The following is a 12,610-nucleotide window of genomic DNA, read 5'->3' as shown; positions in this document are numbered from 1 at the left end:
ATGCCTTGAACAGGAATCCTGCCCCCACAGAGGCAGCATGCTTGAGGGACCTGATGTGGTGTCAGGAGATAGAAGTTGGATACAGAAATGTGTGCCCACTTAGCCAACGCCACCATTGCAGCACTATCCAGGTGGTGGGCTGGGGTTAATTCGAATTTCAGGTGGTGAGGATACTGGAAGGAGCCCACAGAGGCGGAACGGATTTGGGCCTCGGAAGGCCTCTGGCCTCGGCCCGGGCCTCGCAAGGCCTCTGGCCTCGGCCCTGCAAATAGGGAGAGTGGGGGGTGGACATACTCTACACTCTTTGGTATATAGGTACATTCTTATATATTCCTACACTTATTAGCCCGCTGCCACAAGGTGCGTATGGCGGGTACCCCTTTCCAATTTTGCCCCAAATGCAACCGCAAGTACCCTTGGGTTGACAGACACGCCACGTGCAATCTCTTCTTACCGAGGGACCACCCCGAGGCTAACTGCAGAGTGTGTAGTAGGTTCAAACCGAAAACACTCAAGGACCGTTCGATCAAGCGTTGGACCCACCACGGCAGGCGTCAAGAGGCCATGGCAGCGGAGGGCGCCTTCAGCGATGGCAGCGACGCTGTGCTTTCGGACGGCGATGGCAACGTGGCGTGAATTGACAGCCAAGCGCAAGTCCCCGACCTCGGAAGGTCGTCCGGCAAGGCGGCTATGGGGAAGACCCCTGGCGACACAAGCGCTACCCACAGCACTTCCACAAAACACATGAAGTCCAACCGAGACTCGACACGCACATCGAGAACTCGGAAAGAGGCACATAGAGAACGGTCCGAATCGGTGTCCTCTGGGCGTTCTCTATCTAGATCGCCGCATGACTCCAGGCAACCATCCACTGTTGCCAAGAGTGCCTCGCTCCCCAAGGGAATGGAGGTTCGATCGTCAGAAGACGAAGCCAACCTCTATCCCCAGACCGCACTCCAGGAGTCGGCGTCAACAGGCCGCGCAACGGCTGTTCCCAGAGATAGGGACACTACCCCCGAACCTCGGCGCCAGGCGTCGAAAGGCTCAGAAGGGGCAAAAAAACAGGGTAAACACTCTTCCACCCACGGGGAAGGGGAAAAACAAAGGAAGCAGTCTCAGCCTCCTTCCACACCTCAAAAACATTTTACTCCACAGAAACAGATGGACAAGTCTCGGTCTTCTGTTATCCCAAAGACCCCTGTTCAGACCAGTAGGTATAGTCAAGATAAAACAGGGAAAGGCCTCCAAGAAAGAATCATTCCCAGTTCAAGAGAATGGTCTAGTGATGACATAGACAGAGTCATGTCAAGGATGTCATCATTGGCAGATTTCTATGCCAAAAACCCTGAACACTTTCTCTCTTATATCCCCGACGGGTCAACTCCCTCAGGCTCTAAGGATCCTATACCCCCAAGTAAGAAGTCCCGGGTTGAAGCTCCCACTTCAAACCCCTATTCTCAATATCAGGGAGATCCATCCTTTTGTGAGGATGCAGATTTGGGCATGTTGGAAGAACAAACTGGGACGGGCTACTATGGGGATGACGAGGACCAAGAGGAGGAGGAGGACGACGACCCAGAAACCTACAGGCTAGATTCCCTGGTAGATAAAGAACCCCCGGTTACCGACTCCCCTGTCGACAACCAGCCTCTCTTGAATGAAGTGCTGTCCAGAGCGGCAGAACACTTCCACATTGACACCCAGGGTGCTCAGGAAGAGAGGGACCTTGCCGAGGAGTTAGTGGGAGAAAGGAGACCTGTTGCCCAGGCCATCCCTATCCTTAAGTCTATACAAAGAAGGATAGACCCTTCCCTTGTTAATCCCTATCTCACTAGGGCAGTAAACCCCAGAGTTGAGAAGCTTTTCAGGGCAGCCCAACCAGACCCACTGTACATAAGAGGGCATCTGAAACCGGACTCCCTAGTACTTACAAACACCCGTAAGAGGGCGGGAACACCCTTGTCATCGTCGGAAGCTCCTCCCGACAAGGAAAGCAAGAAGATTTATGGCTTGGGCAGGAAAGTAGCCTCCACTTCTGCCTACCAGGCAAGGATTGCCAACTCCACCACCCTGCTGGCGAGTTACAACTGCCACCAGTGGAAAGAAGTCGCGGCACTCATAGATTCCGCCCCAGAACCCTTAAAAAGCCATTTGGCACGAGTTTCGGCGGAAGGAAGAGCCGTGTCAGGTTGCATATTAAAAGCAACCTTTGATGCCATGGATAACGCTGGCAGATTGATAGCAGAGGGTACTGTTATCAAAAGGCATTCTTGGTTGCGACAGTCTGGGTTCAAAGCCGAAACCCAAGCATCTTTGTAGATAAACCGGTGGAGCTGGATCTATTGTTTGCAAAGGCGGTCGAGGACGCGCTGAAAAATGCCAAGGACGAGTATGAGACCCTCAAATCCCTAGGCCAACTAACCAATAAATCCCCAAACCAGAGAGGGAATGGCAATTTTTGTCACCCATGCGGACAAAATTCCCAGAGAGGGTCTAACTATTCGCAGAGGCAGGGTACACAATGGAACAACAACAGCCAGCAGTCTACCCAGGGTTATGGCAGGGGTAATAAGAGAGGACGTGGTAAAGGAGGTAGAGGCAGCCCCAGTAGAGGCGGCGGCACGCCTCCACCAAAACAGTGACGATCCGTTCAGGGTCCCTTCTCACGCATCCCCAGTAGGGGGACGCATTTCCAACTTCACCCAAGCTTGGGAAGGGATCACATCAGACAGATGGCTGCTGTCCGCAGGATACCGCATAGAACTGTTAGAGCGTCCCCGAAACCACCCTCCACAACAAAAAATACATTCTTTGGACCACCAGAAGATCCTCCTCGAGGAGATTGTCAATCTTCTAGCAAAGGATGCGATAGAACTCGTCCTGGGACACCAGGTAAACAAGGGTATTTATTCAACTTACTTCCTTGTGCCAAAAAAAGATTTGACAATGCGCCCAGTATTGGACTTAAGGCCTGCAAACAAGTATGTCAAGCCCCAAAAATTTTGCATGACTACTCTCCAAGAGGTAATCCCCCTCCTAAAAAGGGGGGATTACATGACAACATTGGACATGAAAGATGCCTATTTTCATATTTCCATGTTCCCAGCGCACAGAAAGTACTTGCGCTTCAAGGTGGACAGTCGGCACTACCAGTTCAAGGTACTGCCCTTCAGGATAGCCTCGGCTCCAAGGGTATTCACCAAGGTACTGGCGGTGGCGGCAGCACACCTACACAGGGAGGCAATCCCGGTGTACCCTTACCTGGATGACTGGCTCATCACGGGGGAGACCCCAGTAATTTGCAGAACTAACATTCAAAGGACGATCGACCTCCTCTTCGAATTAGGTTTCTCAATAAACGAGAAGAAGTCAAGTCTGGTGCCAAGCACCTCCAAACAGTTCCTAGGAACTATCCTAGACACACGAGGGGTTGACCTTTCCATCAGAGGAAAGAATTCAGAATATACTGCTGCAAATTCCACTATATCAGGCCGGTCGGCAGATAACGGTACGCAAAGCAATGCGTTTGCTGGGCATGATGGCATCATGCATTTACCTGGTCCCCCACGCGCGCCTGCGCCTGCATCCCATGCAGGAATGGTTGGCGAAACAGTGGTCTCAGGCAAGTGGTCAGTGGGACAATCTAGTGGTCGTTTCGCCAACACTGGTACAAAGCCTTCACTGGTGGACAAGAGAAAATCTGTCCAAGGGGAAACCCTTTTACGATCCCGAGATACAGGCGGTAGTCACAACAGATGCATGCCTGACAGGGTGGGGAGCTCACCACCTCCACCACACAGCTCAGGGTCTCTGGTCTCACTCAGTTGCCAAGAATTACATCAACCTGCCAGAGCTTCTGGCAGTATTCAGAGCGCTTCAAGCGTTCGAGCCCTACCTGCTGAATCTGTCAGTGCAGATCCAGACGGACAGCACTACAGCTATGTTTTACCTAAACAAGCAAGGAGGGACTTGTTCGCCAAATCTGTCCAAGCTTGCCCAGAAAATATGGATATGGGCACTCAGAAGATCTTCCTGTCATCTCAACATGTTCCAGGGGATCTCAATTCTCTGGCGGATGCTTTGAGCAGAGATGCCCTCCCAGAAGAACACGAATGGTGTCTACACAGAGAAATCGTAGAAGATATCTTCTCTCAGTGGGGTTTCCCCACTATAGACGTATTCGCCACAAGCGAAAACAGACAGTGCACAGGATTTGCATCAAGGTTCCCCCAGCCATACTCCCAGGGGAACGCCCTGTGGATGAACTGGTCAGGGATATTTGCGTACGCTTTTCCACCAACACCTCATCAGGAAGGTGGTCAACAAGATGAAGAGAGAATCAATGACGCTCGTCCTAGTTGCTCCCATGTGGGCGAGAGAACCGTGGTTCCCACACCTACGCAGACTAGCGGTGTGCGAACCCATCTAACTCCTGGGCTGGTACAACCTACTGTCCCAGCACCAAGGTCAAACAGTGCATCCTCAACCAAACTCAATGAACCTAGCAGCATGGCTCCTGAAATCATAGAGTTTGGACATCTCAAATTACCACAGAGATTTATGGACATCCTAAAAGAATCTAGGAAGCCAAACACGAGGCACTGCTACTTTGCCAAATGGAAACGATTCGTTATCTGGTGCCAGAATAAGCAAGTCAACTCAGTTGATGCACTCCTTCCACAATTGTCACATACATGCTCCACCAGCTAGATGCAGGACTGGTATTTAACTCACTGAAGGTACACCTGGCAGCACTGTCAGCATACACCACCTCTCATAACAAGGTGTTGTGGTGGAAGATACCAGTAGTTAAAGCTTTCATGGAAGGAGTAAAGAGACTTCACCCTCCTATTTCAAACCCACCACCAGGATGGGACCTTAACGTGGTGCTATCTAAACTCATGGTCCCCCCATTCGAACCCATGCATAAAAGCAGTCTCAAACACCTGACTTATAAGACGGCCTTCTTAGTAGCAATAACATCTATAAGAAGGGTCAGTGAAATTCAGGCTCTGTCAGTGCAGGATCCCTTCTTTACAGTTCATAAAGATAAACTGGTTTTACCTACACACCCTAGGTTCTCACCTCAGTTTATTTCTAAATTCCACGTGAACCAGTCCATCGAGCTTCCGGCTTTCTTCCAAGACCCACAAAGATCGGCTGAGGTGAAACTACACACCCTAGATGTGCGTAGGGTGGTCCTCTACTATGTAAACAAGACCAGACCGCTAAGGAAAACAGATCAGCTGTTTGTCTCCGTAGCTACAGGCAGAGAGGGAGATTGTGTCTCTAAAGGTGCCATCTCGAAGTGAATTGTTAACTGTATCCAGCTGTGTTACTCTCTTTCTGAAAAAACTCTGCCTTTCACGCCAGGAGCCCACTCTACAAGAGGCATCGGGGCCACTCTGGCTTTCATTGCAAATGTGCCCCTTGACACCATTTGCAAAGCAGCTACTTGGAGCTCTATTCACACTTTTACTCAGCACTACTGCATTGACACCCATTCCAAGACAGATACTCAAGTGGGAAAAAGCGGTTCTAGGACATTTATTTGCTCATGACCCTTCTCACATCCCACCTCCTTCTAGCACTGCTCGCTAATCTATGCACAGCATGTTATCTAAGCAGATTCCACAAGCCTCAGAAGGGATACATTACTCACCGTAATCGTATTTCTGATGCTTGTATCTGCTTAGATTCACATGCGACCCACCCTTCCTCCCCTCTGAGAGAAGGCGCATGGATGCTTGTAGTCTTATCTATCTATCTATCTGCTTGGATTATCTGTACTCGCGCTACTCCTCATGCTACCTAATGTCAGAAAAAATACAATCTGACACGTGAGGGATCATGATTACAGTGGACATCACACTAGGGATAGAATTACTGGAACACCCTGTGTCGACGCCCATTTTCAAGTTTCGAAAAACAAACTGTAATACTCTGCAGCTTCCACTAGATGTCGGCCTATGCACAGCATGTGAATCTAAGCAGATACAAGCATCAGAAATACGATTACGGTGAGTAATGTATCCCATATCGGTTTGGTTATATATATATAAAGGGTTTTGGGGGGTTTGCGTTGGGTGGGGGTCTGCGGGGGGTTTCCCCCCGCATATATGTTACAATTGTCCTTCACAATTTGGTAAATTGTGAAAAGGTCAGTTGTAATTCAAATAATTGTGAAACAAACAATTTGTATGCAACCATTTTGGGAGTAAAACTTTAATCTTCTGTTCTCTTTCCACAGAAAGGCAAACCTCTGAAGCTGATCATAATGTCCGCCACATTGCGGATAGAGGACTTCACTCAGAACTCCAGGCTCTTTCCTGTCCCTCCGCCCGTCATAAGAGTAAGTTCATGCGTCGGGCTTGTATTATCAGTGCAGGCGTGAACTGCTTCCAGGGACACAGCACAGATTTTATGAATCTCTCCCACCATATCTTTATTTGCTTGTTTCATGTAGAATCATTCCAGAGCTCCCTTTTGCGCTTCATCTGAGTGGGGCACTGGCATTTTACAGTGCCAGTAAGACGGGGCTACATATTTAGAGTGTTCCCAGGCATTTTACTTATGGGACTGAAATGCAAACTGCTTTCCTCTCATAGCATTTCGGTTCAAGGGACTTAACTGCAGTGCAGAATGTGAACTGCGTGTCTTTGCCGCTGCACACCAAGTAGGTTTACAGGTCCACGGGGTGCATGATTGGATCCAACTCTGCCACTTCACTGGCGCGGGTTCACGGCCTCTTTCTGCAGTGCACAGGAGGAATCCCAGGCCTCTGTGGCACACAGTGTGGGTTTTAGGCAGGCTTGCTCCTTGATGTCAGCTTCCCGATGGCAGCCGCTCTATTCTTCCTATTCAGAGGATGGAAACTTGGAAAAGAACTATAGGAGCCCTCCTTTCAACAATGGTTTCTTCAGTAATTAAAAACTGCACCTCCTTTTTATTTGAAATGTAAAAGGTGAGTTGGTTAAATGTTTTTTATCTTTGACAGATAGACTCACGGCAGTACCCCGTCACAGTACATTTCAACAAGAGAACTCCGCTTGAAGACTATGCCGGAGAATGTTTCAGGAAAGTCTGCAAAATCCATCGAATGCTGCCACCAGGTCAGTTTCCTTGTCTTTTAATCTGGAATTACTTTTATCATACATTGTGCATTTGTTCTAGAGTGCCATTTTTATCATTTTGTCTCTTTTATTACATTGACTTTGGAGCTCTTAAACTGCAGCATTCACATGTTTGGTTATCAGAACTTCTTCTACTGATAGGGCCCACCACCAGGGCATGCACATGCTCTTCTGTTAGGAAGGGGCATGCTGGCACCAACACCACTTTGCTCGCAAGTCTTAAGAGTTCCCTAATTTGCTGGGTCGTTTATTAAATAAGGTGACTTGGCCTCTTATCTTTGCAATTTTGGTGAAGCTCCCCAGTGCGGATTGTAAAATGGAAGCTTATGTCTATTAACATGTGAGTCGAACTGATGCTACACTAGAGACATGCCACTGGAAGATGAGAGGGATGCTGATGGGCAGTGCAAGGGGTAGACTGACTGTGGCTACACAGCATAGAGACATGCCACTGGAAGATGATAGGGATACTGATGGGCAGTGCAAGGGGTAGACTGACTGTGGCTACACAGCATAGAGACGTGCCACTGGAAGATGAGAGGGATGCTGATGGGCAGTGCAAGGGGTAGACTGACTGTGGCTACACAGCATAGAGACATGCCACTGGAAGATGATAGGGATGCTGATGGGCAGTGCAAGGGTTAGACTGACTGTGGCTGCACAGCTAGAGACATGCCACTGGAAGGTGAGGGATGCCGATGAGCAGTTCAAGAGGTAGACTGACTGTGGCTACACAGCTAGAGACATGCCACTGGAAGGTGAGGGATGCCGATGAGCAGTTCAAGAGGTAGACTGACTGTGGCTACACAGCTAGAGACATGCCACTGGAAGGTGAGGGATGCCGATGAGCAGTTCAAGAGGTAGACTGACTGTGGCTACACAGCTAGAGACATGCCACTGGAAGATGAGAGGGATGCTGATGGGCAGTGCAAGGGTTAGACTGTCTGTGGCTACACAACTAGAGACATGCCACTGGAAGATGAGAGGGATGCTGATGGGCAGTGCAAGGGTTAGACTGGCTACACAGCTAGAGACATGCCACTGGAAGATGAGAGGGATGCTGATGGGCAGTGCAAGGGTTAGACTGACTGTGGCTACACAGATAGAGACATGCCACCCACTGGAAGAAGGGAGGGATGCTGATGGGCAGTGCAAGGGCTAGAGTGACTGTGGCTACACAGCATAGAGACATGCCACTGGAATATGAGAGGGATGTTGATGAGCAGTGCAAGGGTTAGACTGACTGTGGCTGCACAGCTAGAGACATGCCACTGCAAGATGAGAGGGATGCCGATGAGCAGTGCAAGGGGTAGACTGACTGTGGCTACACAGCATAGAGACATGCCACTGGAACATGATAGGGATGCTGATGGGCAGTGCAAGGGTTAGACTGACTGTGGTTACACAGCTAGAGACATGCCACTGGAAGATGAGAGGGATGCCGATGAGCAGTTCAAGGGGTAGACCGACTGTGGCTACACAGCTAGAGACATGCCACTGGAAGATGAGGGATGCTGATGGGCAGTGCAAGGGGTCGACGGACCGTGGCTACACAGCTAGGGACATGCCACTGGAAGATGAGGGATGCTGATGGGCAGTGCAAGGGCAAGACTGACTGTGGCTACACAGCATAGAGACATGCCACTGGAAGATGCGAGGGATGCCGATGAGCAGTGCAAGGGGTAGACTGACTGTGGCTACACAGCATAGAGACATGCCACTGGAAGATGATGGGATGCTGATTGGCAGTGCAAGGGTTACTGTGGTTACACAGCTAGAGACATGCCACTGGAAGATGAGCGGGATGCCGATTAGCAGTTCAAGGTGTAGACCGACTGTGGCTATACAGCTAGAGACATGCCACTGGAAGATGAGAGGGATACTGATGAGCAGTGCAAGGGGTCGACGGACTGTGGATACACAGCTAGAGACATGCCACTGGAAGATGCGAGGGATGCCGATGAGCAGTGCAAGGGCAAGACTGACTGTGGCTACACAGCATAGAGACATGCCACTGGAAGATGCGAGGGATGCCGATGAGCAGTGCAAGGGGTAGACTGACTGTGGCTACACAGCTAGAGACATGCCACTGGAAGATGAGAGGGATGCCGATGAGCAGTTCAAGGAGTGGACTGACTGTGACTACACAGCTTAGAGACATGCCACTGGAAGGTGAGGGATGCCGATGAGCAGTGCAAGGGGTAGACTGACTGTGGCTACACAGCTTAGAGACATGCCAATGGAAGATGAGAGGGATGCCGATGAGCAGTGTAAGGGGTAGACTGACTGTGGCTACACAGCATACAGACATGCCACTGGAAGATGAGAGGGATGCCGATGAGCAGTGCAAGGGCAAGACTGACTGTGGCTACACAGCTAGAGACATGCCACTGGAAGATGAGAGGGATGCTGATGGGCAGTGCAAGGGGTCGACGGACTGTGGCTACACAGCTAGAGACATGCCACTGGAAAATGAGAGGGATACTGATGAGCAGTGCAAGGGGTAGACCGACTGTGGCTACACAGCTAGAGACATGCCACTGGAAGATGCGAGGGATGGCGATGAGCAGTGCAAGGGCAAGACTGACTGTGGTTACACAGCTAGAGACATGCCACTGGAAGATGAGAGGGAATGCCGATGAGCAGTGCAAGGGGTAGACCGACTGTGGCTACACATCTAGAGACATGCCACTGGAAGATGAGGGATGCTGATGGGCAATGCAAGGGGTCGACGGACTGTGGCTACACAGCTAGAGATATTCCAATGGAAAATAAGAGGGATACTGATGAGCAGTGCAAGGGGTAGACTGACTGTGGTTACACAGCTAGAGACATGCCACTGGAAGATGAGAGGGATGCCGATGAGCACTGCAAGGGGTAGACTGACTGTGGCTACACAGCTAGAGACATGCCACTGGAAGATGAGAGGGATTCTGATGAGCAGTGCAAGGGGTAGACCGACTGTGGCTACACGGCTAGAGACATGCCACTGGAATATGAGAGGGATGTTGATGAGCAGTGCAAGGGGTAGACTGACTGTGGCTACACAGCATAGAGACATGCCACTGGAAGATGAGAGGGGTGCCGAAGGGCAGTGCAAGGGGTAGACTGACTGTGGTTACACAGCTAGAGACATTCCACTGGAAGATGAGAGGGATTCTGATGAACAGTGCAAGGGTAGACCGACTGTGGCTACACAGCTAGAGACATGCCACTGGAAGATGAGGGATGCTGATGGGCAGTGCAAGGGGTCGACCAACTGTGGCTACACAGCTAGAGACATGCCACTGGAAGATGCGAGGGATGCCGATGAGCAGTGCAAGGGCAAGACTGACTGTGGCTACACAGCATAGAGACATGCCACTGGAAGATGCGAGGGATGCCGATGAGCAGTGCAAGGGGTAGACTGACTGTGGCTACACAGCATAGAGACATGCCACTGGAAGATGATGGGGATGCTGATGGGCAGTGCAAGGGTTACTGTGGTTACACAGCTAGAGACATGCCACTGGAAGATGAGAGGGATGCCGATGGGCAGTTCAAGGTGTAGATCGACTGTGGCTATACAGCTAGAGACATGCCACTGGAAGATGAGAGGGATGCTGATGGGCAGTGCAAGGGGTCGACGGACTGTGGCTACACAGCTAGAGACATGCCACTGGAAGATGAGAGGGATACTGATGAGCAGTGCAAGGGGTAGACCGACTGTGGCTACACAGCTAGAGACATGCCACTGGAAGATGCGAGGGATGCCGATGAGCAGTGCAAGGGCAAGACTGACTGTGGCTACACAGCATAGAGACATGCCACTGGAAGATGAGAGGGATGCCGATGAGCAGTTCAAGGAGTAGACTGACTGTGGCTACACAGCATAGAGACATGCCAATGGAAGATGAGTGATGCCGATGAGCAGTGCAAGGGGTAGACTGACTGTGGCTACACAGCATACAGACATGCCACTGGAAGATGAGAGGGATGCCGATGAGCAGTGCAAGGGCAAGACTGACTGTGGCTACACAGCTAGAGACATGCCACCGGAAGATGACAGGGATGCCGATGAGCAGTGCAAGGGGAAGACTGAATGGAGGATCACGCGTGAGAATGCTGTGAAAGGTGCTATCCATCCAGGCTTCTGCAAATTCCACAAAGGGACATGGTACTGCATATCCAACACTGAAGCCGTAAGCGTTTGTAACCAAAATAAATGGGGGTGGAAGGAGGAGAACAGCAGTGGATGCCTCTGAGGAGTGCATGTGTCAATGCATTACTGAGTGGTAGGAGGCAGAGGAGACCATTGGTGAATGACCACCAAAAAAGGTTATTACTGAGTGGTAGGAGGCAGAGGAGACCATTGGTGAGTGACCACCCAAAAAGGTTATTACTGAGTGATAGGAGGCAGAGGAGACATAGGTGAATGGCCACCAAAAAAGGTTATTACTGAGTGGTAAGAGGCAGAGGAGACATAGGTGAGTGACCACCCAAAAAGGTTATTACTGAGTGGTAGGAGGCAGAGGAGAGTGACCACCACAAAAGTCAACACAGTGGGGAGAGGGGTAGAGGTCCTTAGTATTGCGAGTAGGACAGAGTGCCAGCCAAGTCAATAAGGCGTGGGAGTCCAGCCACTAGGGTAAACTGGAACATTCTAACTGAGCAAAATAGGTTTTGTTGGCCCATATACTTTGGACTGAAAATTCCTAAGGAAGTAACAGTAAACAGTAAACATTGTTAGAGGGAAAGATAATATTCACTGCATCCTGGCACCCTCAGTGGAGGCTTGCAAGAGCTCAAGAGTGGACAAGTAACATTGTGAGAGTGAAACGGAAGCTGCGCTGCATCCTGAGATCTGTACTGACGGTCCCAAGCGTGCAGCAGTTACCAGTAAAAAAGTGTAAGCGAGAACGAGAAGCAGTCTGGAAACCTACTGTTAAAGGTTCCCAAGTGTGCATTAGCAACTGTGAACATTGTCCAACAGAAGATACGCTGTGCTGCATCCTGGAACCTGGAGTGGAGTCCCTGCTGAGCACTGGGCATTTAGAGAGACTGAGCATGACAGCGTTTGATACTGGAATTGGGGGAAGGCCCCCAATAAGGCTAGAACACACAACACTTGGAGGGATATCTCCCTGCTTTCTCACATTCTCCAGCATGGGGTCTGGCATGGATTCACATGCTCATGAATATTCCCCGTCGTCAGGCTGGGAATCCTCGGTAAAGAAAAAATCAGTATCAGTTTTGTTTCTGATCTGTCTTTCTTAGTAGTAACCAATCACTGATCTCTGGGTCATACTGCCCCCAGCCAATGACTGCTCTCTCCCTAAGCCCCTCCTCTGGCAACCATCCTCAGATTTTTACCGCACGTTCAAGTGTTGGAAGTCCTCGTGCTTTAGCTCTCAAGCTTTTACTGCGTTTTCGCGTTTTTTCGGGAGATTTTTGTTTTTTTTTCAGTTAATCAAGCCTCAAGCTCCACCGTTTCCACT

The 12,610-nt window shown here is 50.2% G+C and overlaps 1 protein-coding gene across 1 annotated transcript in view; it reads left to right on the top strand.

Annotated features, from left to right (window-relative positions):
- The window catches only part of DHX37 (DEAH-box helicase 37), a 1,051,990-nt gene that overhangs the window by 369,951 nt on the left and 669,429 nt on the right, over positions 1-12,610 (top strand). The window contains exons 10-11 of the mRNA XM_069620118.1: positions 6,251-6,352; positions 6,998-7,112. Coding sequence (XP_069476219.1) covers positions 6,251-6,352; positions 6,998-7,112 — 217 coding nt within the window. The remainder of the gene's footprint in view (positions 1-6,250; positions 6,353-6,997; positions 7,113-12,610) is intronic.

This window comes from Ambystoma mexicanum, chromosome 10 (genome assembly GCF_040938575.1).
Source record: "Ambystoma mexicanum isolate Mex_15411 chromosome 10, UKY_AmexF1_1, whole genome shotgun sequence".
Classification (NCBI taxonomy): domain Eukaryota; kingdom Metazoa; phylum Chordata; class Amphibia; order Caudata; family Ambystomatidae; genus Ambystoma; species Ambystoma mexicanum.
This window is presented reverse-complemented; position numbering and strand designations above follow the sequence as displayed.